Genomic DNA, 22,818 nt, shown 5'->3' with positions numbered 1-22,818 from the left:
TTCACCTCCCACATTATTATCCTCCTCATCATTATAGAGCTCTCTAAAACCAAGAAACACCTTTGGGTCTCAGAACCTACAACCCAGCAGGTGGCAGCACCAAACGGGAAGATGCTTGGATCTCAATTGCTGAGTCCTCAAGCTTCCTGAAACTGGCTGCACCCCTTAGTAGCTGGATGACCTTGGACAAGTGGCCTCTTTTATCCCGTTTCCACATCTATAAAATGGGGATAATAACAGTGTTATAGGCCTCCTAGGATTTCCCTAAGAATTCAATGATACAATACTTGAAAAGTGCCTGCCACGTTAAAAGTACTCCACAATCACTGGCTGCCGTTATTACCAGCAACAGCAGTAGCATCAGCGGCAGTGGTACCACTATTATGATTACCTCTTTCCCTCTCCCTTCATTCCAAACACGTCACTAAACCCATACAGCAGGTCTGGTAGAAGATGTTAGACATGCAGGCATAAAAAGACACAATCCCTCTGCTCAAGGATATCCTAGTCTAGGGGATAGACAGTTATACAAACAGACAAAGCAAAAGGAACTGAGATGAGCCATCTGGGAGGTATTACCAGGTGTTTGGGACACAAAGGAGGAAGGTGACGTCTGCTGGCATTGCCAGGGAAGGCTTCCCAGCTTCAGCCGATTCTTAAAGGACTGTGGCAGGTGGATGGGAATGGAGGGGGGAGGGATTTAGGGACAGAGAGAGTGGCCACGTGCAAAAGGCACAGAGGTCTAAGAGTGTGGTATGTACATCAAGGAAAATGTCAGTGGTCCAGAGTGGCGGGACCAGGGTGCGTGGGGGAGGGCTCGGCAGTGAGGGGATGGTGGAGATGACAAGAAACGAGGCTGGGCAAGCAGGTCACTCATTAGCTCCCCAATGAAAAGCAGGGCCTCTTCTGTGCCATGCACTGTGGGGCACAGGAGATTCATGGTCAGTAAGGAAGACGCACTGTGTCTCCATGAAACTTACTCTCCAATGTGGGACCATGGAGGGCCTTGTGTGTCATCATGCTGGACAATGCAGGGCATAGGATGTGGCAGACTGTAACTTTCCGAAGATGACTCAGCAACGTCTCCATCCCACGTGGTCTTCTTCAAGGTGACCTGCCCACTGAGAGGTGGGATCTATGCTCCCTCTTTGAATCTGCTTTGGCCAATGTGGTCCAGGGAAAGTGACACTCTGTGACTTCCAAGGTAGATGAGAAAAGGAAAATTTTGCTTTGCTCACTGTATCCCTTGCCCTTGGGGCTCTGAGACCTCCATGTCGTGAGGAAGCCAAGCCACATGGAGAGGTGTGGGCATCCTAACCTTCAAGTCATCCCAGGCCAAGTGTTAGACGTGTGAGTGAACAAGCTGTGGAGTGATGTGTACCCCTGCTATCAAACCAGCTCCAGCCCTGGGGGCCTCCCTGCTGAGGCTCCAGACTTGGTAGAGCAGAGACAGCCATCTCCACTGTACCTTGTCCCAATTCCTGAGGCAGAGACCTGTGAGCAACACCAAATGCTGGTTTCAAGCAGCCAGATTTTCAAGTCTTTTGTTATACAGCCACAGAAACTCAAACACAGAGTTTACCCAGCAGGCAAGGTGGAGCCACTGAGGAATTATAAGCAAGTGATAATGTAATCAGATGTATACTCTAGAAAGAGTTTTCTCACCCAAGTGGAGGATAGATTTGTTGGATGGATGAGATCAGAGGCAAAGAAAGCAAGCAAGGGACGAATGCAAATCATCTGGAGGAGAAACATGAGCAGTAACACTAGAGGGAACCATGGCAGGAGAAAGTGAAGAGACGGAATCCATCAGCCTTGGCGACTGGCCTTCCAGGAACAAGGGCACAGAAGAGTCTGAGATTCTTTCTGGGCTGTGGATGAGAAATGGTTGTGGAAATACAGGAGAAGAAATAGATTTGAAGGCGAGAAGAGGAGTTAGATTTTTAACATGTTTACACAACTTACAGGGTTTTCAGTAAAAACCCAACACAGTGGTTGCACTTCTGCTTTGCAGTCAGGTATCTGCATTTGAGTCCCGGCTCCCTAACTCACGAGGCTCTGCGACCTCGGGCAAGATACTGATGCCCTCCAAGCCCCCGCATCCTTGTCAGGAGAATGAGCAGACGACCACACAGATTACAGCAAGGCTGACAAGAAATAAGGTATATAAAGTGCTGCACACAGTGCCAGGCATTTAATATTGCTCAGTAAACAATAACGGGTAGTTGTTATTATTACCACCATGATCCTTATTATTAACTGTTATGCATACTTGGTCAGAGGCTGGCAGGTTCTTTGTATGCAGGAGGCCTGGCTGCAGGGCATTGAATGAAAGCTGTTCCCAGGAAACCTTGCACACACCTCTGGAGCATGGTTTATTCAAGCATAAAGTCTGTGTCCACATCTACAATAGCTACGCCAGCCTGCAAAGGCGGAAGGGAAACCAGTGTGTTAGCTGTCCTCAATTTCTGTCTCCCTCCCTCTCTCCCAACTTAATGGGTGAGTGGTTTTAATTAACAACTCCCCCAGCATAAGGCAAAAGTCACTCGCTTAATAAAGCTCTAACTTGCCAAGCGTGGTTCTGGGGTCTCTAGGTGGCGCTGAGCTTGTAATTGTGTGTTTTGTTTGGGTTTGCAGTGGGTGGGAGGCGACACGACTAGAATTTCCTTGGAGAAATTCAGTATCACATCCACAAAGGCTGGAAACCGCCGGTGATGGAAATGTCCACTTTCATGAGACTTTACAACAAGAAGCTAGGCTGCGGTGAGGTGCTTCAAGAAATCACCTTGCAAGGGGGGCTCCAGCTCTGAACCTTCCTGACTCTGACCATCTCACTGGTTTTTGTTTCCAAGACACACAGAATCAGTTTTGCCTCGGCTCACTTCTTGCGCACCAGCACGTGGAGAATGTTGATGCAAGTGTTTCTAAAGCTACAGCCAAGACCTGTGATATTTAATTGAAATGAAACATGAAATAATGCTTTTGAGGCAAATAAAAGTATCTGCTTTTGCCCCCTCCCCAGCCAGCCTCCTTGGTCCTCGCACAAGCATTGGCCAAGTATTTCTCAAAGTTCCTATGCAACTCAGCCCTCCAAGCATTACCCTTCGAACACCGCCCTCCATCTCTCTTTATAGTCCTAATGCTGCCTAATATGGCATAGGGGAGACCCAGGGTTTCCAATATCCACAGATGCCCACTCCTCCCTTTTGGTCGTGCCTTCCATATAATCAGAGCTAAAGGGAGAAGCCATACTACAGAGTTCTTGGAGCACAGGCTCTGATTCCAGCCCAATTAAACACTTGGTTCCAGCTGTTACTGTAAGAGGGAAGAACAAATCAGACTCCATATTGGATCTGTTTCTTTTACTTTGTGTTCTACTGTTTTTGCTACAAGTTAAGAATGTTGCCAATTGCCTGAAGTATACAGGAGAGTTCTCAAGGCTCTGACCTTTAAAGGTATAACACTTTTCCATTCAGATAGAGATAAGAAGTTGCAGAACAGAGCATAACATTTGTCTTATTGGAGGTTTACAGGAACATCGTGATCTGACCTACATGGGCAGCTGCAAGAACAAAGGATTCTGACACCAAGAAGTTTGCAAGGACCAACCACACTCCCTCCCTTTTAGTATAAACGAAGTCTGAATTCTAATCTGGGTGCAATGGTTCTTTGGGACACTAGTCCGCCGTCTTTTCCATCTGCTGGCTTTCCAAACAGAGTCACTATTCCTTGCCCCAACAACTTGTCTCTCAATTTATTGGCCTGTCATGTCATGAACAGTACAAGCCTGGACTCGGTAACATTACCACCTGTGTGACCCATTCAAGTAACTTAACCTCTCTGAGCTTGGTCTCCTCAATCATAAAAAAAGGACGAAAAGCAGCCTTTATCTCAAAGAACTGATGTAAACACTCAGTGAGACAATGCATGTCATGAGCTCAACAGAGTGCCCGGCACATGACAGAGACCCCAAAGCAACTTAGCTGTTGTGAATTACAGCACCGCTACTGCAGGACAGGCAAAAAGACACGCGCTAGCAGGCACCATTGGTCGACTTCTCTGTGGTCTTTTCCCATCTCAGCAGAGCCAAGACCACATTTATTCTGTCCCATGTTTCTAACAACTTGAGCTGACTTCACCCTTTAAACTTCACTGCTCAAGTATGTGAGATTTCTCATTTCAAAACAGATGACCGGGTGATTACAAGCACAAAGCTCTGGGAACTGGGACATGGACTCCAACGATGCAGCAGAGAGAACCACAGACCCCCATCTCCCTCTTGTCCCAAGATCAAGAGGTGAATGTGGGCTTGATTTATAGCTGGAAGATCCTGGAGGCAGTCATGGGCCTCTCCTTAGACTCTGACTCTTATTTCACTTTGGGGTCTCAAAAATCATCAGCACTCCAGAGGTATCCATGTCAGGGTATCTGTTTAACTCTGTAGTTATTTCAAGATTAAGAGGAAAGGTTAAAACCTCCATTTCTCGGGAGATTTCTTATTAGGACCTGGGGATTCTGGAAGGGATGTGATGATTTTCCAAGGCATGCACAGACTCATGATTTGTTGTCATATCAGGGGTGGTTGCGCTAGCCTTGAGCCCTCACAGATGTTTCTACAAGCTGTGTTGTTCTTTGTCTCTAGACCACAGGTAAGCTGCCTCCTGGCCCAGATGACTCATTTCTACTGATCATACAACAAGGTCTGCTGGCAGACTAATGGTTAATTAATTAATTTATTTATTTATTTATTTTTGCGGTATGCGGGACTCTCACTGTTGTGGCCTCTCCTGTTGCGGAGCACAGGCTCTGGACGCGCAGCCTCAGCGGCCGTGGCTCACGCGCCTAGCCGCTCCGCGGCATGTGGGATCTTCCCGGTCCGGGGCACGAACCCGTGTCCCCTGCATCGGCAGGCGGACTCTCAACCACTGTGCCACCAGGGAAGCCCCCTAATGGTTAATTTTATGTGTCAACTTGGCTAGGCTGTGAGACCTAGACACTTGGGCAAACACTAGCCTAGATACTGCTGTGAAGGTACTTTTTAGAGGTGACTGACATTTAAATCAGTAAACTTTGAGTAAAGCAGATTACTCCCCAGAATATGGGTGGGCCGCATCTAATCAGTTGAAGGCCAAAAGAGAAAAAAGATAGATGTTCCCAGGGAAGAGGAAATTCTGCCTCCAGGCTGTATTTGGACTTGAGATGCAACATGAAATCTTCCTCTGGAGAACCCTAATACACAGATGGACTCTGACCCAGTTAGCAGATATCCAGCTATTGTGCTCAAGAATAAGAAACAGCATTACATCATCATAATAATGTTCTAAGTAGGATAAAAGAGTACGAAGGCAAATAGATGCATAATTCCAAAAAGCCCAAAAGGAACAACCATTCTGTATGTGCCAAACACTTTAGAAGCACTATCTCCTTTCTTTCTCACTAAACACCTAAGAGGCAGGCTACCACTGAACAGGTGGGAAACAAGCTCAGAAAAGGAAGCAAATTTGCCAAAGTCACACAGCTGGCAAGCAAGGAATATGAAGTCAGGTCTTCTGACCACGAGTCTAAAGTTTCCTCCATCATACCACATCTCCAGAGCAGCATAACGAGAGGATCATGAGTTGCCAAAAAAACTTAAATTTCTTATCTTGATCTGAGTACAGGCACATATGGTCTATTACTTTTATTATTATTATTATTATTTTGAGTCTTTCAACATGGGCTTACTGTCTCAGGGCCAAAATACTCCCAACCTCATCCAAATGTTTCTTTTCATCTTCACCCCAACTCGAACTTGGTATCCTCCAACCTCGCTATCATAAATCTGTTGAGCCACTCTGTAGCTGCTGGCCCTTGAAAAAGAGCTGGAAAGGGTGTTTTCAGTGATCTATATGCTTAAGATAAAGATAAATATGACTGGGTTTTCTAGCTGAGAGCTATGCAAAGGCTTAATAGGAAAAATAGAGGACCTTCAGGTCTACCTGTGACATAGTTCTCTCCATTCAAGGTACATTTGCAAAGCACTGAGTAGTGAAAAAGGAGCCTGCAGACTCTATGAGAGAGGGTGTCCGGAGGGAAGCAGAAAATACCCAGCTAGAGCAAAGCAACAAAGGCACCAAGATCACACTGAAATTCCTACACACAAAGGGAAAGACATAGCAGAACAGCAGCCATCTTTTTTCTCTCCTCCATGGGCTTAAAAAACAATGAAGTAAACAATTACCCTCTTGGGTCTTCATTTTTCTTATCAGTAAAATGAAAATATCCTATAAAGTTTAAGGGCTCTGTAAGGTACCTGGCACACAGAAGGTGTGTGATACATGTTAGCCCCTATTCCCTGTCATCCATCGAGAGCCACAGAGTTGGAATATGTCTTTCCTGGATATGTAGGCACCCTTTGGTAAATGTGAGCTCACGGTCCCTCCTGATGAGGACCTATAATGATCAAAAGTGAGATCCCAAAAGAAGGGGTACCACATGGTCAGCCTGAGAACAAATCTTGTCAGTCAGATACGCCAGAGCAAAGCCTGGGATGGAGAAGACACTTGTTAAATATTTGTTGATTTTCAGTAATTAAAATGCAGAGTCTCTCTGCAGCGTGGATTAATGGACCCAAGGCAGAATTTCCCTTGGTTGAACACCTGGGGCTGACCTGAGGAAGGCCAAAGTGGCTGTGTGTTCTGTTGATGATGCTTAGCAATGAAGAGCCCTGTGAAGGGCAGGAAGTCTGTTCCAACAAGACAGCAGATGGTCCAGATGGTGCGGAGCAGAGGAAGGAGAGCCTTGCTAAACATGATTCATTGCGGCAGGTTTCTCTACCCCAGCGCAGTGGATGCAGGTTGCAGCGTTTAGGGGGGACTCTTATTTCCCACATGAATGTCAGTTACAGCCTCATTTCAAAGCCCACTCACTATAAGGAGATGTCTCACTAGGGTTCGGCAGGTTTCTCTACCCCAGCGCAGTGGATGCAGGCTGCAGCGTTTAGGGGGACTCTTATTTCCCACATGAATGTCAGTTACAGCCTCATTTCAAAGCCCACTCACTATAAGGAGATGTCTCACTAGGGTTCGGCAGGTTTCTCTACCCCAGCGCAGTGGATGCAGGTTGCAGCGTTTAGGGGGACTCTTATTTCCCACATGAATGTCAGTTACAGCCTCATTTCAAAGCCCACTCACTGTAAGGAGATGTCTCACTAGGGTTTGGGAACGAGCAAGGGTAGAAGGGAATGACATATAGTGAGAACTTTTACCCGGCACCAGGCTCTGAACTAGGCATTATATGTACATCATATCCCATTTAATCCTGGCAGCAGCAGCATTATTATGAGGAGTGTTTGGAAGGGTCCAGCAGCACTGTGCATGTCACCTCATTCAATCAGTCACTGCAACTCCAGGCTTTATTATTCTCATTTGCAGATGAGGGAAGCCTGCTTCCCAGAAGAAGAAAGTGAGAACAGAAAAAGCTCCCTCAGGGGTCTGCGTTATGGTCAGACCGACACCCCCAGCCCACATTTTGCCTCTCAATGGGAACGTTTATCACCACCTGCCTTGCGTTAGAATTAGGTATTGAGCACAGGGCAGCCTCCCCTACTGGGCCCGGTGCTTCTCCAGGGCAAGAATCGGGAGGCTGTGGGACTGGGGTTTTCCTAAAGCCCTGGGGATTACACTCCAGAGGTTGCCACGTACTCGGCTGGAATAGCCAGCCAGCCCTGGTCCGGGCGTGGCCCGGAGGCCTGAGACAATCTAAGGGCAGTGGGTGGTGCCAAGAGGGTGCTGAGGACAGACGTCAACTATTCCCAGCCAGTATTGGCTCAGGCCGGAGCCTGGGAGTCGGCCTTGACTCTCCGGTGCCTCCATGCCCCTTGTCCAATGGGCCTCAGGTCAGGTGGAGTTTAATGTAAAGAGTCTCTCTAACTCCGTGTGCCCATTCCCAGGGCCTCGGCTTCACCCGGAGCTGTGTCACCCCTCCCTGGACTCTGAAAGCTTCTGGCCTGAGCTCCCCCCGTCCCATCTTGAATCTCCATCCAAGCCAGCCCAGGCACCATTCTTATAAAACTATATGCCGCACACCCATATGTCTTCATGCCCTTGCTCTTGACCTAGGCCTCTTGTTTATCCTTCAAGGCCCAGCTCACAGGTCCTGAAGATGCTGTAGCTGCTGCTGGTGGTGGATGCTATGGTAGTGCTGAGGGCTCTGTCCATGCAGCCAGGCTCTGGGCCAAGTTCACAGGCGTGAGCTCACGGAAGCCACACAGCAGCTCTGAGATGGGCACAGGGAACGTGCTCCAGGATACACAGACCAGAGCAGGGCAGCCAGATTGGACTTCCCATGCCCCCACCTCACAGTAGGCCCTTTATCTCCCCCTCATCGTCCCCACAGAAGGCACTGCTTCCTACTGTCTCTGGAGCTCCCTGCTCTTACGCTGACCTATTACCTCCCCGTTCTGTGAGCGTCCTCGTGCTGTCAGGACCTCGAGCTCTTGGGGCCTGTTAATTTCCTTTGGTCTTACTGTCTTGAGCACAGTCTCCAGTACACAACAAACTCAGTAAACACTTTTTTTTTTTTTTTGCTGTACGTGGGCCTCTCACTGCTGTGGCCTCTCCCGTTGCGGAGCACAGGCTCCGGATGCGCAGGCTCAGTGGCCATGGCTCACGGGCCCAGCCGCTCCGCGGCATGTGGGATCTTCCCGGACCGGGGCATGAACTCGTGTCCCCTGCATCGGCAGGCGGATTCTCAACCACTGCGCCACCAGGGAAGCCCAGTAAACACTTTTTAAATGGAATTTTACTGCCTTTTGCCTGGAGCCTCCTGAGAAGGCAGGCCAAAGGCAGGGTTTCCAGTCTTCCGCTCCAGGAGAGCCTGTGTGTTGGAGGATGTCACTGAGGATGGGCGAGCAGGCAGTGAGCAGCCCCTTCAGGGCCACTTCAGAAGGGCCTGAGGTATGGTCTTCTTCTCCCAAAGCACTCACTTTAGTTCCCTTCTGCCCTTCTTTCCCTGAAGGTGCTGTGGGTGGGGTGGAGTTGGAAGAGATTCAAATCTCGAAGCAAGCTCGGAAAACTCCCAAGAAGTCAGGGCCTAAGCCCCGTTTCCTGAGAAGACAAGACGCCCCCTTTTTTTCTCTCTTCCCCACAAATTACTAAGCCAACATTTGCTATTACGAGTAACGGTCTGGGCTGCCCATGTCAAAGCTGGACCACACTTCATTTCTCCGTGGGGCTGTTCTCCAGGAAACCTTTTCGGAATCCTGCTCTCTGCCTGCTCAGGCTAACTCACCAACAGTGAGTGGCGCGAGCAGGCTGGGGAAGGCTGGAGAGTTTCTCTGCTTTCAGCATGCCGTTAGCTCAACTGTTCTTTCTCCTCTGATAAAACCGCCTGCCCAGCTGCCGATAAGGGCTGAGCGATTTCCCACACTCAGTAAATCAAGGGAGTCTGCGATGCGGGGAAGAAGATGGGAAGAAGACATGTACAAGTGATGCTGTCCCAGCCACTGGGGACAACTGATACTGGTAATCAGAGCCATCAATCAGCTGGACTGCCCGTGTCAGATGACATCACAGCCGTGTGGGGGGAAGCTGGCACTTGTTCAGCGACGCTTGGGGAAATGGATCCTGCCCCCTGCCCGACCCCCTGTGCTCGCTCACTCCACCCAGAGAGCTGCTGAGGGAAACGGAGGTCATGGGGTTTGCCTGCGATATTTAACACCAAGGAAAATATGAGACAGGGTGAAGTATTTCTAGTTTCTGTGAATTCATACCCCGTTAAGATATGTATGAATCACCAGGGGAAGCGAGGAAACAACAAGGGAAGCAGAGAGGAATGGAAAGGCTGATAAACTGGAACCTGGTCCAGCCCCACCACAAAACTACTGGGTTACCCTGGACCTGTGGCTTCATGCTGGAGCACCACTGTATTTTTTAAAGTGTGTGTGTGTGTGTGTGTGTGTGTGTGTGTGTGTGTGTGTGTGTGTAAGAGGAACGCAGTGCATTAGGGGCAAGTGGTTTGCCCAAGGCCCTAAAGATCTGTCTGCCTAGAGAGCTGAGTCTCTACCTTTCCATGATGGTTCCACCTTCCAAACATCACTGAGACCTGCCCAGTGGCTGACGGGAAACCGGGAATTCCCAAGCCTTCCAAGAGCCTCACAAGCCAAGATCATTTCAGGGGGATCAACCTGGAGAAACAAGCGCCCATCTTTTTCAAATCCCAGAGGTGCCCGCCACACCCGGCTGAACCCTGCCATGACTCTGTGCCTTTCAGGACAGCCTTGCCTAAAATCATTTACCTTGGCTCCGGCCTGCATTTTGGCCAAAAGGAGTATTTTGGCTTCCTCTCCTATCAGTTTGCCAGGAACAACAGCCTGTCAAGGTTATTTCAGGTCTGGCCTGGAAAGACCATGAGAAACATTCACCAGATAAGAAAGAGCCTTTCGTGCTATCACTACCGCCTTGTGGACTCACGGTGCTGCCTGCGGTGTTCTGCGCTGACTTGAGAAACGCTTCCCTCATTTGTCCCATGATGGTCACTGGAGGAGAGAAGGGAGAAACAGGGCACCTCTACCTCCACCCACCACTCCCACGGCGTGTGGCCCTGGTCCTCTGTCTCTTTTACATGCACTGTCAATGTCCAGCTCACTGGGCTAGAGGGAGTCACAGGTCTGGAATAATTGGTGTACAGGACAGGGCTGAGGAAAGGAAGATCACATAGGCGGGGCATCAAGCTCAAGGGGCCTCAGTTAGAGGCGCATCTTCATTCAGAGGCACGTGACTGGTCTTGCTTCGCTGAAAGTCAGCTTCAGCATTCAGTCAACGAATATTTATTGGCCACTTACTATGGAACAGGCACTGTGCTAGCCGATGAAGATAGGGGAGCATCTAAGACAGACTGGACTTTGACCTTTAAGAGCTGGTAACAGGTATGGGCTCTCTCCCCTCATAAATAATGCACTGAAACAATCTATAAAAACACTGTGTATGGACGCTTTGTTTGCTTTTATACACACATATATATTTGTAATAACTCCGATGCAGTGCTATCGGTGCTATTACAAATACATCAAGTACCATGAGAGCCCAGAAGAAAGACTCACTGCCTCTGTTTGGATAGGATCAGGGAAGGCTTACTCAAGGAGGTGACCTGGCAGGCAATGATGGGAAAGGCAACACAGGGTGCTGTACATGCAAATGATACACGGAAGCCTGAAACACTCTGTTATGGTTAAATGTTTGTGCTTCTCTCACCCCTGCCAATTCCTATGGTGAAACCCCCAGCCACCGATGTGATGGTATTAGGAGGTGGGGCCTCTGGGAGGTAACTGGGTTTGATGAGTCACAGGGTGGGGCCCCATAATGGGATTAGTTCCCTTAGAAGAAGAGGAAGACACTCCAGACCTGCTTCTCTCTGCATTGGGAGGACACAGCAAGCCAGCAAGGGGGCTCTCACCAGAACCCAACCATGCTGGTACCTTGATCATGGACTTTCTGCCTCCAAAACCATGAGAAATAAATGTCTGTTGCTTAAGCCACCCAGTCTGTGGTATTTTGTTATAGCAGCCTGAGCTAAGACATGCCATGACATACTTATGGAGCTACAAGTAATTCAGCAGGGATGGGTTCCTCAACTTCTGAGGGATGAAGTCTCCCAGCAGGCACATGTGGTACCTGTTGAATAATCCCTGACACCTAACAGGGAAGGATTTAGCCATCAAAAAGCCAACTCTGAAGACCAGCTGGCTCACAACCCCACGTTCTCTCTTGAACTAGACTTCTGGTCAGGCCACATTTGAAAGATGATCCAACTGCTACAATCTCCATTCTCTCAGCCTTCAATAATACCAGCCCTGAGTCTTAAACTAATATAAGACTTTGACTCTGAGTCAGAAGCAATCAAAACCACAGCATCACAACCCATATTTGCCACTAGAAGGAGCTATGCATCACACCAAAAAAAAGACCAGAGGCTAAATTGATTTTCTCCAAGTGTTCTGTAAATAGAATCACTGACTTTCACAGCTGGTGGCAGCAAGTTATACAAGCCCAGGGTCCTGTGAGGGTTGGCATGAAGGATAGGCCATTCACAAAATATTTATTAAATTCCTACTTGTGCTAGTCTCAGTTTAGACAAATAATGGGCACTATCTGCCTTCTGGGAGCTCCGTGTTTGGTGGAGGAAAGGCACACACACACACACACACGCACACGCACACGCACACATTGTGCATGATGTTTCTTGTGCATCCCAGACTCTGCTGGGTGTTTTTCAAGTTCTATCTCTAATTCCCAAATGTTAAAAACTTGCTCCGGTTCATCTGGCAGAGCCGAGATTAAATATCAAATCCGCTTGCCTCTTAAGACCGTATTCTTTCCTCAGTACCGTCCAGCTCCCTCTCAAACACTTCCCATGCAAAGCGAAAGGTTCACATATAAGGTTGGGTGTGAACCAAGACCACCAGAAACACACCAGACAGAGCTAACTGACTGGGGGTGTCCAGGAAGGCATCACAGAGGTGTTTTTTTGTTTGCTTGTTTGGTTTTTTTTTTTTGAATCAGTCAGATAAGCTTGAGGGGAAAGAAATTCCAGGGAGAAAGAGGCAGGTCCTGTGGCACAAAGCTTTGCAAATGCAGGAAACAGCCTTTGGTAGCAAATGGCATGTAGCCTAGGGCACTGGGGAGCTGGGGTGTGTGAGGAGGGATGTGGACAGGGTGGAGGCGGGAGGGCAGCTGAGGGAAAGACCATAAACAGCCTCCCTTGTTCAGTTAAGAAGTTGAGATCTATTCCCACAGGCAATGGGAAGCCATCAAAGGCTCTCGGAGAAACTTCTAATGTTAAATTTGAACGGTCATTTTTTTTTTCCAGGAAGGGAGGTATATTCATACTTTGGAACATTATACAACTTAGTGACTCCTTTGAAAAGAAAAAAAAAAAATCTTTCCGAACATATGGACACTAAGTCTGTCCCTTTAATTTCACTCTATACCATATGGCACGCTGAATTTTTAGATGAGTAGATGGATTGGCTTCACAGATCAAAACTTGGTAAGAGACATCTTCGTCTGTTTCTTTAATTCCTTTTCCACTAACCACAGCCGAAGCCAATTTATCAATCTAATAAAATGAAGTGGTGAGGTCAGACGATTTCTTGCACAGTAAGTAGACATGCCTGGCACATACTAAGTGCAATAGAAGGGTTTAATAAATACACACACACACACAGACCAAAGGCGTGTGTCATTAGTTCCTTAGCTAAACTCCAAGGAAATCAAGTAACTTAAGCCCTACCTCAGGAAGAACTGAATGATACACACAGGTGCACGTGCAATCATATCCAAAGTAGACAATGAGCTGGAGACATAAAAAAAACAGCTGTTCTACCAAGCTGAGGTCCGGAGTCATTTTAAAAACAAAGGCCATACGTTTTCAGAAACTAGAATTTACTTCCACCTCAGTCTTGCTAACTAAACTTGCTGTAAACTTTTACGAGAACTTTCCTCAAAGAGCCTCAGTACTGATTTATATATTACTCATACATCGAGGCTGTTTCCACTAAGCCAAACAAACATCTGGATAAAAACTGTAATCATTTCATTGTTTCCAAGTGCCGGGACCTTTGAGGTTGATAAGACATCTAAACCCTGTCTGAAAACTGTGTGTCTTTATCAGATACTTGCCATTAATTAGATACAACCTCAAAGAGAAATCTAATTGTAGAAGGTTAAAAACCAAATTAACTGTAGTGCTTTGAGGCTTTGGGAAGTTAGATGACGAGCTTAAAGTTAGAGTTTGCGAGTGGCAGAGCGGGATTCAAGCTTGTCTGGTATCTGTCTGTTTTCTTTCCACTACACCAACTGCCTCAGCAATATGACTTATTGGGCAGATTCTGAAGTACAGACTAAATGACCAGTCATTCAATATCTACAACGTTGTCATGTTTATAAAAGGGAAAAGAATTGAGTACAAAGGACATTAAATGGCGTGCCCTGAACTCTGCACATACAGGCAAACCTATAACTTGGCCTCAAAGCAGAAACTCGCGTGCATTTCCAGTGTGGAGTCATGCTTAACTAGCACTCTAGAATGTCACAACTAGAAGGAGTGCTCAATGCCATCTGGGCTGCCTCTCCTCATTGTGTAGGTAAATTTCTACATTAAAAGGAATTGGTGGGCTGAGGGGGGGTTGGAAACAGACCAGGGTTCTCCAATTTCAGTAATTGGGTGTTTGCTTACATTTCCGCACTTTTATCTACACTTGCTCTAAGCACTATCTCACTTGCTAAAAATGTAAGCTTCCCAAAGCAGGAAGTGAAATGTAAACATCTGTGCCTTTTAGCAGGGGTAAAGGCTTTGGTTTGAATAGCTAAAGAAACTAGGAATGTCTCACTGTAACATCACTAAGGTTCAGTTTACGGTGTTTCAATGTCTCCACCTTGTGGAAACTGTCAGTAGTACATAAAAATAAATACATCTTCATTTATTAAAAGACTGACCTGACAAGAGAATAAACTTTCTTAAAAAATATGAAGATCTCAAAATAATCCCGAAGTATTTTGGTAGTATATCACAGTGGGAAGTGATAATGATAACCTTGAGGCCATGCTGAATATCAACGGTCTTCTAAAGAATAATAAAAGGGCTTCCCTGGTGGCGCAGTGGTTGAGAGTCCGCCTGCCGATGCAGGGGACACGGGTTCGTGCCCCGGTCTGGGAAGATCCCACATGCCGTGGAGCGGCTGGGCCCGTGAGCCATGGTCACTGAGCCTGCGCATCCAGAGCCTGTGCTCCGCAACGGGAGAGGCCACAACAGTGAGAGGCCTGCGTACCGCAAAAAAAAAAAAAAAAAAAAAAAAAGAATAATAAAAGATTAAATTACATGTAACTTTAGTAACAGGTATATGTTACTGTTTTCATGTTCATGTAAAACTAGAGACACAAAATGATGCTCTAAGCTAACTGGATCATTTGATTTATCAGGCCATTAACTTTCCCAGCCATTTGGATAATAGCAGAAACGTGTTACATACACCATAAGGGTTTGGTGGCTCCTGTCTTTGAAGATTTCACTATGGGGTGGTTCTAAAAGTAACAGGCAAAAAGCCAAAGCAGCTCTATCTCTAAGCTTCTAATTAAATGAAAGAACACTTCTAGTAAGACAGGTAGAACTAAGCAAAAGTAAATCAATTTTGAAATAAACTCAAGTAGCTGTGCTATTTCAACACAGCAATAAAATGCTGGCCAAGATGGGGCAGTATAGTGGTTAAGGAACTAGCCCTGGGCTCTGCTTCTTAACTACTTGGGCAAGTTATTTAACCTTCCTGAGCCTCAGTTTACTCCTCCAGAAGATGGGGATTATGATATCACCTATCTCAGAGGACTGCTGTGAGGATAGAAGAAGATAACATATATATAAAGCACCTAGCACAGTGCTTGGCACATAGTAGGATAATGAGCTATTGTTAAAATTATGAAAACACTGACTCACCCATGGGGTTCTTGATCATTACATTCAGGAAAATGAGTGGCATGATCATCATACCTAATTTTTATTATCTGTAATTTTATCTATTAGAATGTTAGAGGGGGAGAAGGTCCTGAAGGACTTCTGGGCAAGCCGGGTTAAGAGATGAAGAACTCACAGAAAGTGGAGCAAACGGATGCTCGTTCAGCTTCCACAGTGATCTGGAAGTGTGGCAAAAACAAGAAGCCAAGGCTTGGGCCACACATGGTCACGGCCCGGCTCAGACATCATCTCATCACTCGCCTCAACTTCGCATGTTACAGGGAGGCTGGATCTGCTCCTTCATCCATCGAGCCGCGTGCTCACCAATTCAGCAACGTTTATAAGCTCCTACATGTACAGGGCATTGGGGATTCAGTGGTGAGCAAGCCAGACAAGTCCCTGCATGATGGCGCTTGTTGTTGTAAGCAGGAACGGGCGGGGAAATGATAAAATATAAACCCATCCTCAGGATAATTTTAAACAGAGATAAGCTTCCAAATGAGCATAAGACACGGTGACTGTGATGGAAACTAGGCCTGGGGCAGGTCACATAAAGGACTTCAAGTTGAAGGGTCAATGAGGGCCCCTCCAAAGAGATGCCAGCTGAGCAGCCAGAAGGAACCAGGGGAATTGATCTGGGCAATAGAACCAAGGCAGAGAAACAGTGCAAAGGCCCTGAGGCAGGAAAGAGCTTGATGAGACTGAGAGATAGAATTACCAGCTGCAGCAGCAGAAGCAAGGGGGAGTACAGGACAATGAGTTCTAAGAGGCAGGTAAGGGTCAGATCCTGTAGGCCAGGTAGGCCAGGCTCAGGAGCCTGGATTCTATCCTAAGCGTAAGGTTTGGTTTAAAGGACTGACACAATATGGTTTGTTGTCAAGTGTCACTCTGGCTGCCGGTGGAGCCTGGCTGGAATTGCCCAGCGAGTTACTGTCAAGCCCGGACTGCGGCCCAAGTCTTGCGTCTCTTGGCCCAGAAGGCTCCCCTCCAGGGCACACAGCCTTCAAAATGAACAGGACGTGAGGAAGGCAGTGTGCTCTCCCCCAGAGAACTTCAATAAGCCCCGCAGAAGAGAAGGCAGGGGCCACGCCTCCCTTGCTCCGTGAAAAGAGACGCGGCCCAGGTACTCACCCGCTCGTGATGTCGTCCGCCCGCACGTTCTTGCTCAGAACGTCCCCGTCGCTCATGTAGCCGGGGGCGTCCATGCTGATGCTCTCCAAGTCCATCTCATCTCCTGCCTTGTCCGAGACGTCCCCGTGGCAGACGGTGCTGCCCCTGGAGGCCAGCTGCCTCCGCAGGGGGGCAGAGTACATGTAGCGGCCCGACTCGGTGTTGATGAAGCGGCTGGCGTTGGCTCGGGGCGGGTACCCGTTGCCCATCGAGGGGGCGTCTCCTGCCTGCAGCCGAGGGCTGGACTGGCCGAGCCTCCAGGACAGGGGAGTGGGCCTGCCCGTCAAGCTGAGGATACTGCGCCCGCTGATCTCCGTGGTGACATTGGTGTCAAACGTGGTTTCCAATGTGCTAAAAACATAAAACCGGCCTTGGGTTAGACCCCAATATGCCTAGTAGTCTTTGCAGTTTACATTCTCTTTCATTTTTTTTTAGAATTATGAAATATTCCCCATATACAAAAGAGGATCAAAAAATAAGGTACTGGGCTTCCCTGGCGGCGCAGTGGTTAAGAATCCATCTGCCAATGCAGGGGACAGGCGTTCAAGCCCTGGTCCGGGAAGATCCCACATGCCGCGGAGCAACTAAGCCCGTGCGCCACAACTACTGAGCCTGCGCTCTAGAGCCCGCGAGCCACAACTCCTGAAGCCCACGCGCTTAGAGCCCGTGCTCTGCAACAAGAGAAGCCACCGCAATGAGAAGCCCGTGCACCGCAACAAAGAGTAGCCCCCGCTCACTGCAACTAGAGAAGGCCCGCGCACAGCAACAAAGACCCAATGCAGCCAAAAAAGAAAATAAATAAGTTAAAAAAAAAAAAAGGTACCAACATACCACCCAGTGTAGCTCTGTTGTTAAAAATGAAGATGAAGCTGCACATCTACGTGACATTCTGAAAAGCCCAGCACAGATTTTTCCCCTAAAACATGGTACAAGATACCCCCTAACAATTACTTTAAATAAACAATCTTAACTTCTGGAATCTTCTTTCCAACCCAGGAAAGGAAGTAGAAAACTCTAGACTGATAACAATGGGGCATAAATGTAGCTGTGTGCCTATTCACCCTAGGATGTTGCATCTCAGCTCACTTTTCCTAAAGGCAGGATGCACCCATCCACTCCCAAGGTCCTAAGATCCCATTTTCACATCCTCAGCTCTCTCCAGACTGAGCAGGTGGGGAGGGCCCTGATTTTCTAACTTTGTAATATCTATCCCCCCCTGCCCCCGCTACACACACGCACTTTTGCTTCTCCCACCTTTTGTCCAAAATGACAAACTTTGGGGGCAAAAGGCCAGAAAAGAGTGGTAAATGCCTGGGCTTGAGACCCATGAAACTAGCTGAGTCTGAAACTGCCAGGGGATGGAGCTCGTCCCTGGCCCTCCGAAGACTCTTTTGCAGTCAGTCCACTGTCTTTCTGGCCCTGCAGGTCTCGCCACACCATCAAGATGCAGAGACACGCTGGGGTCTCTTTACTAAGCAGAGAGAGTGAGTCTTTCCTGCAGAAGAAAGCATGGAAGATTTCCCTCCTGTCATGATCACCATCCTAGCCCAAGCCAAGAAATCCACGAAACTGCTGTAACCTACATTAAATCAGTTTCAAATGGTGGAAAGAGGGATGTTTCTTAGCTAATCAAGAGTCGCAGGGTCCAGCACCTGGCTCCATGCCATCACCAGCCACCCCCAGTGGACTCTTCTCTGGGAGAATCAATTTGGTGCCTCATCTGTTTTCGTGTCCCTCTGATCCTGGAAGCAGCCTGCCTGACTTTCCTTATACTGGGAACTCCTAAGGTTTGGGCCCTGGTCTTCTTTAAGAAACCACAGTGCTTAACCCCCATCTGCCGAAGCTGCTGGCTGTGGTGGAGCCCAGCAGTCTCCTTGCCGTATTCATTTATCAAAGAGACTGAAATTGGAGAAGCAGGGGAGACCCCCCAGACCCAGGAGCTCACAGGGGTAACCGGGACTTTACCTTGATCATCAAGGCCAAACACAAACCATAAAAGTTGGTTCTGCCCAAATCACAAAGGATGTCCCAGGGCTGCACCCTTTTCCCCTTCTTGCTCAACAATGAAAAGAAACTGATAAATGTTTCCAGTGTAATCCTAGAGTTCATCTAACGAAATTATGGTTTAAACATGATCCTACATTTTTATAAATATTTCTGTACGTGTTTTATACACGTGCATGACTAACAACGTTACAGAGTGCTTGGGGATCAGAAGACCGGGTAGGAATTCGAGTTATTCGCTTTATCACACAGGTCAAATACAGTTCACCTGCTCGTTTCAACAGCATAATATCATATCGTTTTGGAAAATGCAAGCAAAGGGAAATTTAAATACAGCTGGTCTGCCACATCCTCTGTGGAATGGATTCGGCAACCTTCTGCTTTGGGGAGGAATCTGTCTCCACGGATTTTTGTCCCTGACACTTCCGCATGCCGTATGGCATTCTCGGTGAATTCCAGCACATTTGGCGATCAAGGTTATTTATTCCGTAATTAACCAGATCACTTGGCTAGTGGCGGAAACACACGGTGGCAGAAGCAGCCATGTGAAAATCAAGTTACTAGCTGGTTCAGGAAAGTGATTCACGCTCCAGATACCTGTGTGTAACCTGAGTTCCCCGTAAACTGGACATGGTCTCCTCCAAATTCTGCCGCAGATCAGCGATGTTCTTCACCGTCCGCAGTCGCCGAGCCTCGGGATCTTCCCCTGGAGAGACAAAGGTTAAAGCTATTTTAGTTCTCAGATAGATGGGGAGATTCTTGGGAACAGCAACTGTGCCTGTGACCAAAACCACGTTTCCTGCTCAGGGCCTGGTTCACCACGGGTGCTCGAGAAGGATTGGAGAATGAATGCATGAATGAATAAATGCACAGGTGCCCAAAGGAAGGTGCTAAATCTAAAGAGAGAGAGAGAGGTCTTTCTTCTCCCTGCAGGTCCCTCCAGCAACAGGTGAAGTCTAGCCCGTGGGAAAAGCGAAGTGCCGAGTCTGAGACAAACACATTTTCACACTGTCTCCAATAAAGCCTCGAACACATGAGGTCTGACCCCTGCCCAGGAAGGACCTTTGGTTTTCTCACCCATGGGTGATAGGTGCTGCTGTCTATTGGCCCGACATTACAGATGGTTAATTTGTAGTGGCTAAAAGATCTGCACTTATTAATCATGAATATTCCTCCAGAGAGGTTTGCCTTTTTCATTGTTCGACTTGTTATGTCATCTCGAATGCTGGCTCCTTTAACTCCCTGTCTGAGTGGTCACGGGGTAAGTGCTGACCCTCTCTCTCCATCCTTCAGATTCCACGGTCCTAGACGAAGACGGTGACAGTGCTGACCTCAAAGGACTGTTATAGGGACTAAATGGAGATCCCTGAGCGCAGCACCCACCAAAAGCACTCGACTCGCGCCAGCTGGTGCTGCAGAGCGGGCAGCATTCGGGAAGATTCAGACTTCTCTCTGGGGGATAAGGGACTTCCATTCCCTGGGCAACATTTCCCACTAAATACCTGGCCCGGAGAGGTCAAGTTGGCACAAACATCCCAGGAGAAACAGGCTACACCCAAGCTAGGAAGCCACGTCCCCTCTCAGAGAAGCCTCGCTTTGGGTTGTCTGGTTATTCTGTTTAGTTTGGGCTGCTTATGGGGGGAGAGGAAAAGCCAAATAACTAAAATAGTGATTAAAGGAATCACATATCATTCCCTCAGAGTAATTTCAGGAGGGCTGAGAAGACCACAATCAAGGGCCTTTAAAAGCTGATGACTATTTCAAGTGCTCAGCAATATTTCTAAAGAAATCTCTATACAGAACATAGTACACGTGGGCAGCAGCAAGTGGGATATAGAGCAGACACCAAGTAGAACTTCCAGCAATTGTCATTAATAGTGCAACAGGCATTTCTTATAGACATTTCTATAAGAAATGTCATAGAATTAACTTTCCTTCTGAGACACATGATCTTAGATTATTCTCAGCATGGTGGTGCCTGGAGGGTGGGGAATGGATTAAATGATTGATTATATGGAGATAATCTGCTATGGCAAACTCTCTACCCTTGAAAATGCCAGTGTTTTCAATTTCCTTCCCACCTCTAACCAAGAGAAATTTGGAAGGCATTTTTCTCTTATCTAAAAAGTGGTCAAACCTGCATTTCCCATCCAATTCTTTAAAATACATATATATATATATATATATATATATATATATATATATATATATATGTATGTGTTTTTAAACAAAAGCAGTGATGAATATCTATTTTACCTTCCCCTAATGGCTGTGGAGGAATGTAATTGCATCTATCTCCTGGGCCATCAATTAAATATCTTTTACTGCCAGTTTGACCATATCTTATCTGTGTAAAGGCTGCCAAAAAGGTACTGATCCTTTGGATAGCTCCAGGCCCTGCAGGGAACATTTATTATGAAGCTAAGTCTAGGCACCAGTTTTCAAATTACCTTCATTAATTAACTTAATCACACACAACAGTATAATAACTATATTTATAGGCATACCTTGTTTTATCGTGCTTCGCGGGCATTGAAGGTTTGTGGCAACCCTGCGTCAAGCAAGCCTATCAGTGCCATTTTTCCAACAGCATTTGCTCAGTTTGTGTCTCTGTGTCACATTTTGGTAATCCTCCCAATATTTCAAACCCTCCACCAGCAAAAAAATTATGACTCACTGAAGGCTCAGATGATGGTTAGCATTTTTTAGCAATAAAGTATTTTTCAATTAAGGTATGCATATTGTTGTCTTTTTTCTTTTCTCTTTTTAATTAATTTATTTGTGGCTGCGTTGGGTCTTCGTTGCTGCACGCGGGCTTTCTCTAGTTGTGGCGAGCGGGGCTACTCTTTGTTGCCGTGCATGGGCTTCTCAGTGCAGTGGCTTCTCTTGTTATGGAGCACAGGCTCTAGAAGCGTGGGGTTCAGTAGTTGTGGCTCACAGGCTCTAGAGCGCAGGCTCAGTAGTTGTGGTGCACGGGCTTAGTTGCTCCACGGCATGTGGGATCTTCCCGGACCAGGGCTCGAACCCATGTCCCCTGCATTGGCAGGCAGATTCTTAACCACTGCGCCACCAGGGAAGTCCTGTACATTGTTTTCTTTAGACATAATGCTACTGCACACTTAACAGGCTGCAGTGTAGTGTAAACAGAGCTTTTATATGCACTGGGAAGCCAGAAACTCTGTGTGTCTTGCATTACTGCAATATTTGCTTTACTGCAGTGGTCTGGAACCAAACCTGCAATATCTCCAAGGTATACCTGTATTTATCCATGTCTCTATGAATGACACATTTGCCTGTTAACTCTCCTTTAGAAATTCAAAGATCTTTGATATGGAGTGGTATCTCACCTTTATTTTTGATAACCCCACACTAATCTATAGATGCTCAAGAAATATTTATTGTCCACAAGATGTTTGGTCAACGTAGGGCTGAAGAAAAAGGATAGCTTTTGCATTCCAACAGGTAAAGGTTTACTGCCACTTACTAGCCACTTGACCTCAGGCAAGTCACTTATTCTCTCTAAATGTCATATGTCAAATGGGGATAAAACCCCTTCCCTCAAGGTTAGGAGGATCAGATGAGATGACACATGATATGCCTGGCATAAAATGAGGGCTCGTTGAATCTGAGTGTCCTTTGTCCCTCTGAGGGGTCCCACTAGGAAATATCTGCTCCTCTCAGAGCTCTACATACACAGATTCCAAGAGCAACGTAGAAACACAAACCAGTAATCCACCTGCCTTGCTCAGGTGATCACATTCTGAACTGCCAATTCTACCTGCTTGGAAGATGGCCTTAATGTAAGATCTCCCTACCAACCCATAGCCTGAACAAAATAAACACACAGCTGTGCCCTGGTGGAAATGGCTGGGCCCTTAAAGCCCGTATACACAGAAGTTAAAAACTGAATGAACTATTCCATGTCGACCTGTGGCTCTCCTGCATCTACCAAGGGCAGTCCTCCCTCAAGCCACTGGCCATGATGGAGAGAACATCATATTCTGACCAAATAGAGCAGAGGTGAGGAGGTCAGGGTGTTACATGAGGAACACGGATGGAACCGGGGATTTTTACTTGGAAGAGGGAGGCTAAGGGACATGCTGCTACATGGAAAAGGATGGAAATTGTCTGTGAGGCTGGATTATATCTAGTGATTTAGAA

General features: G+C 47.2%; 1 protein-coding gene across 3 annotated transcripts in view; it reads right to left on the bottom strand.

Annotated features, from left to right (window-relative positions):
- NAV2 (neuron navigator 2) overlaps nucleotides 1–22,818 on the bottom strand; it is a gene marked incomplete at its 5' end in the record, with an annotated part of 768,636 nt that overhangs the window by 140,658 nt on the left and 605,160 nt on the right. For all 3 annotated transcript variants that reach the window (XM_079709585.1, XM_079709583.1, XM_079709584.1), the window contains 2 exons: nucleotides 16,615–17,004; nucleotides 19,255–19,363. In XM_079709585.1, coding sequence (XP_079565711.1) covers nucleotides 16,615–17,004; nucleotides 19,255–19,363 — 499 coding nt within the window. The remainder of the gene's footprint in view (nucleotides 1–16,614; nucleotides 17,005–19,254; nucleotides 19,364–22,818) is intronic.

The sequence above is a fragment of the Hyperoodon ampullatus genome (assembly GCF_949752795.1).
Source record: "Hyperoodon ampullatus genome assembly, chromosome: 7".
NCBI classification, from domain to species: Eukaryota; Metazoa; Chordata; class Mammalia; order Artiodactyla; family Ziphiidae; genus Hyperoodon; species Hyperoodon ampullatus.
The sequence above is the reverse complement of the archived record's forward strand: the minus strand, read 5'-3'. Positions and strand labels throughout refer to the sequence as shown.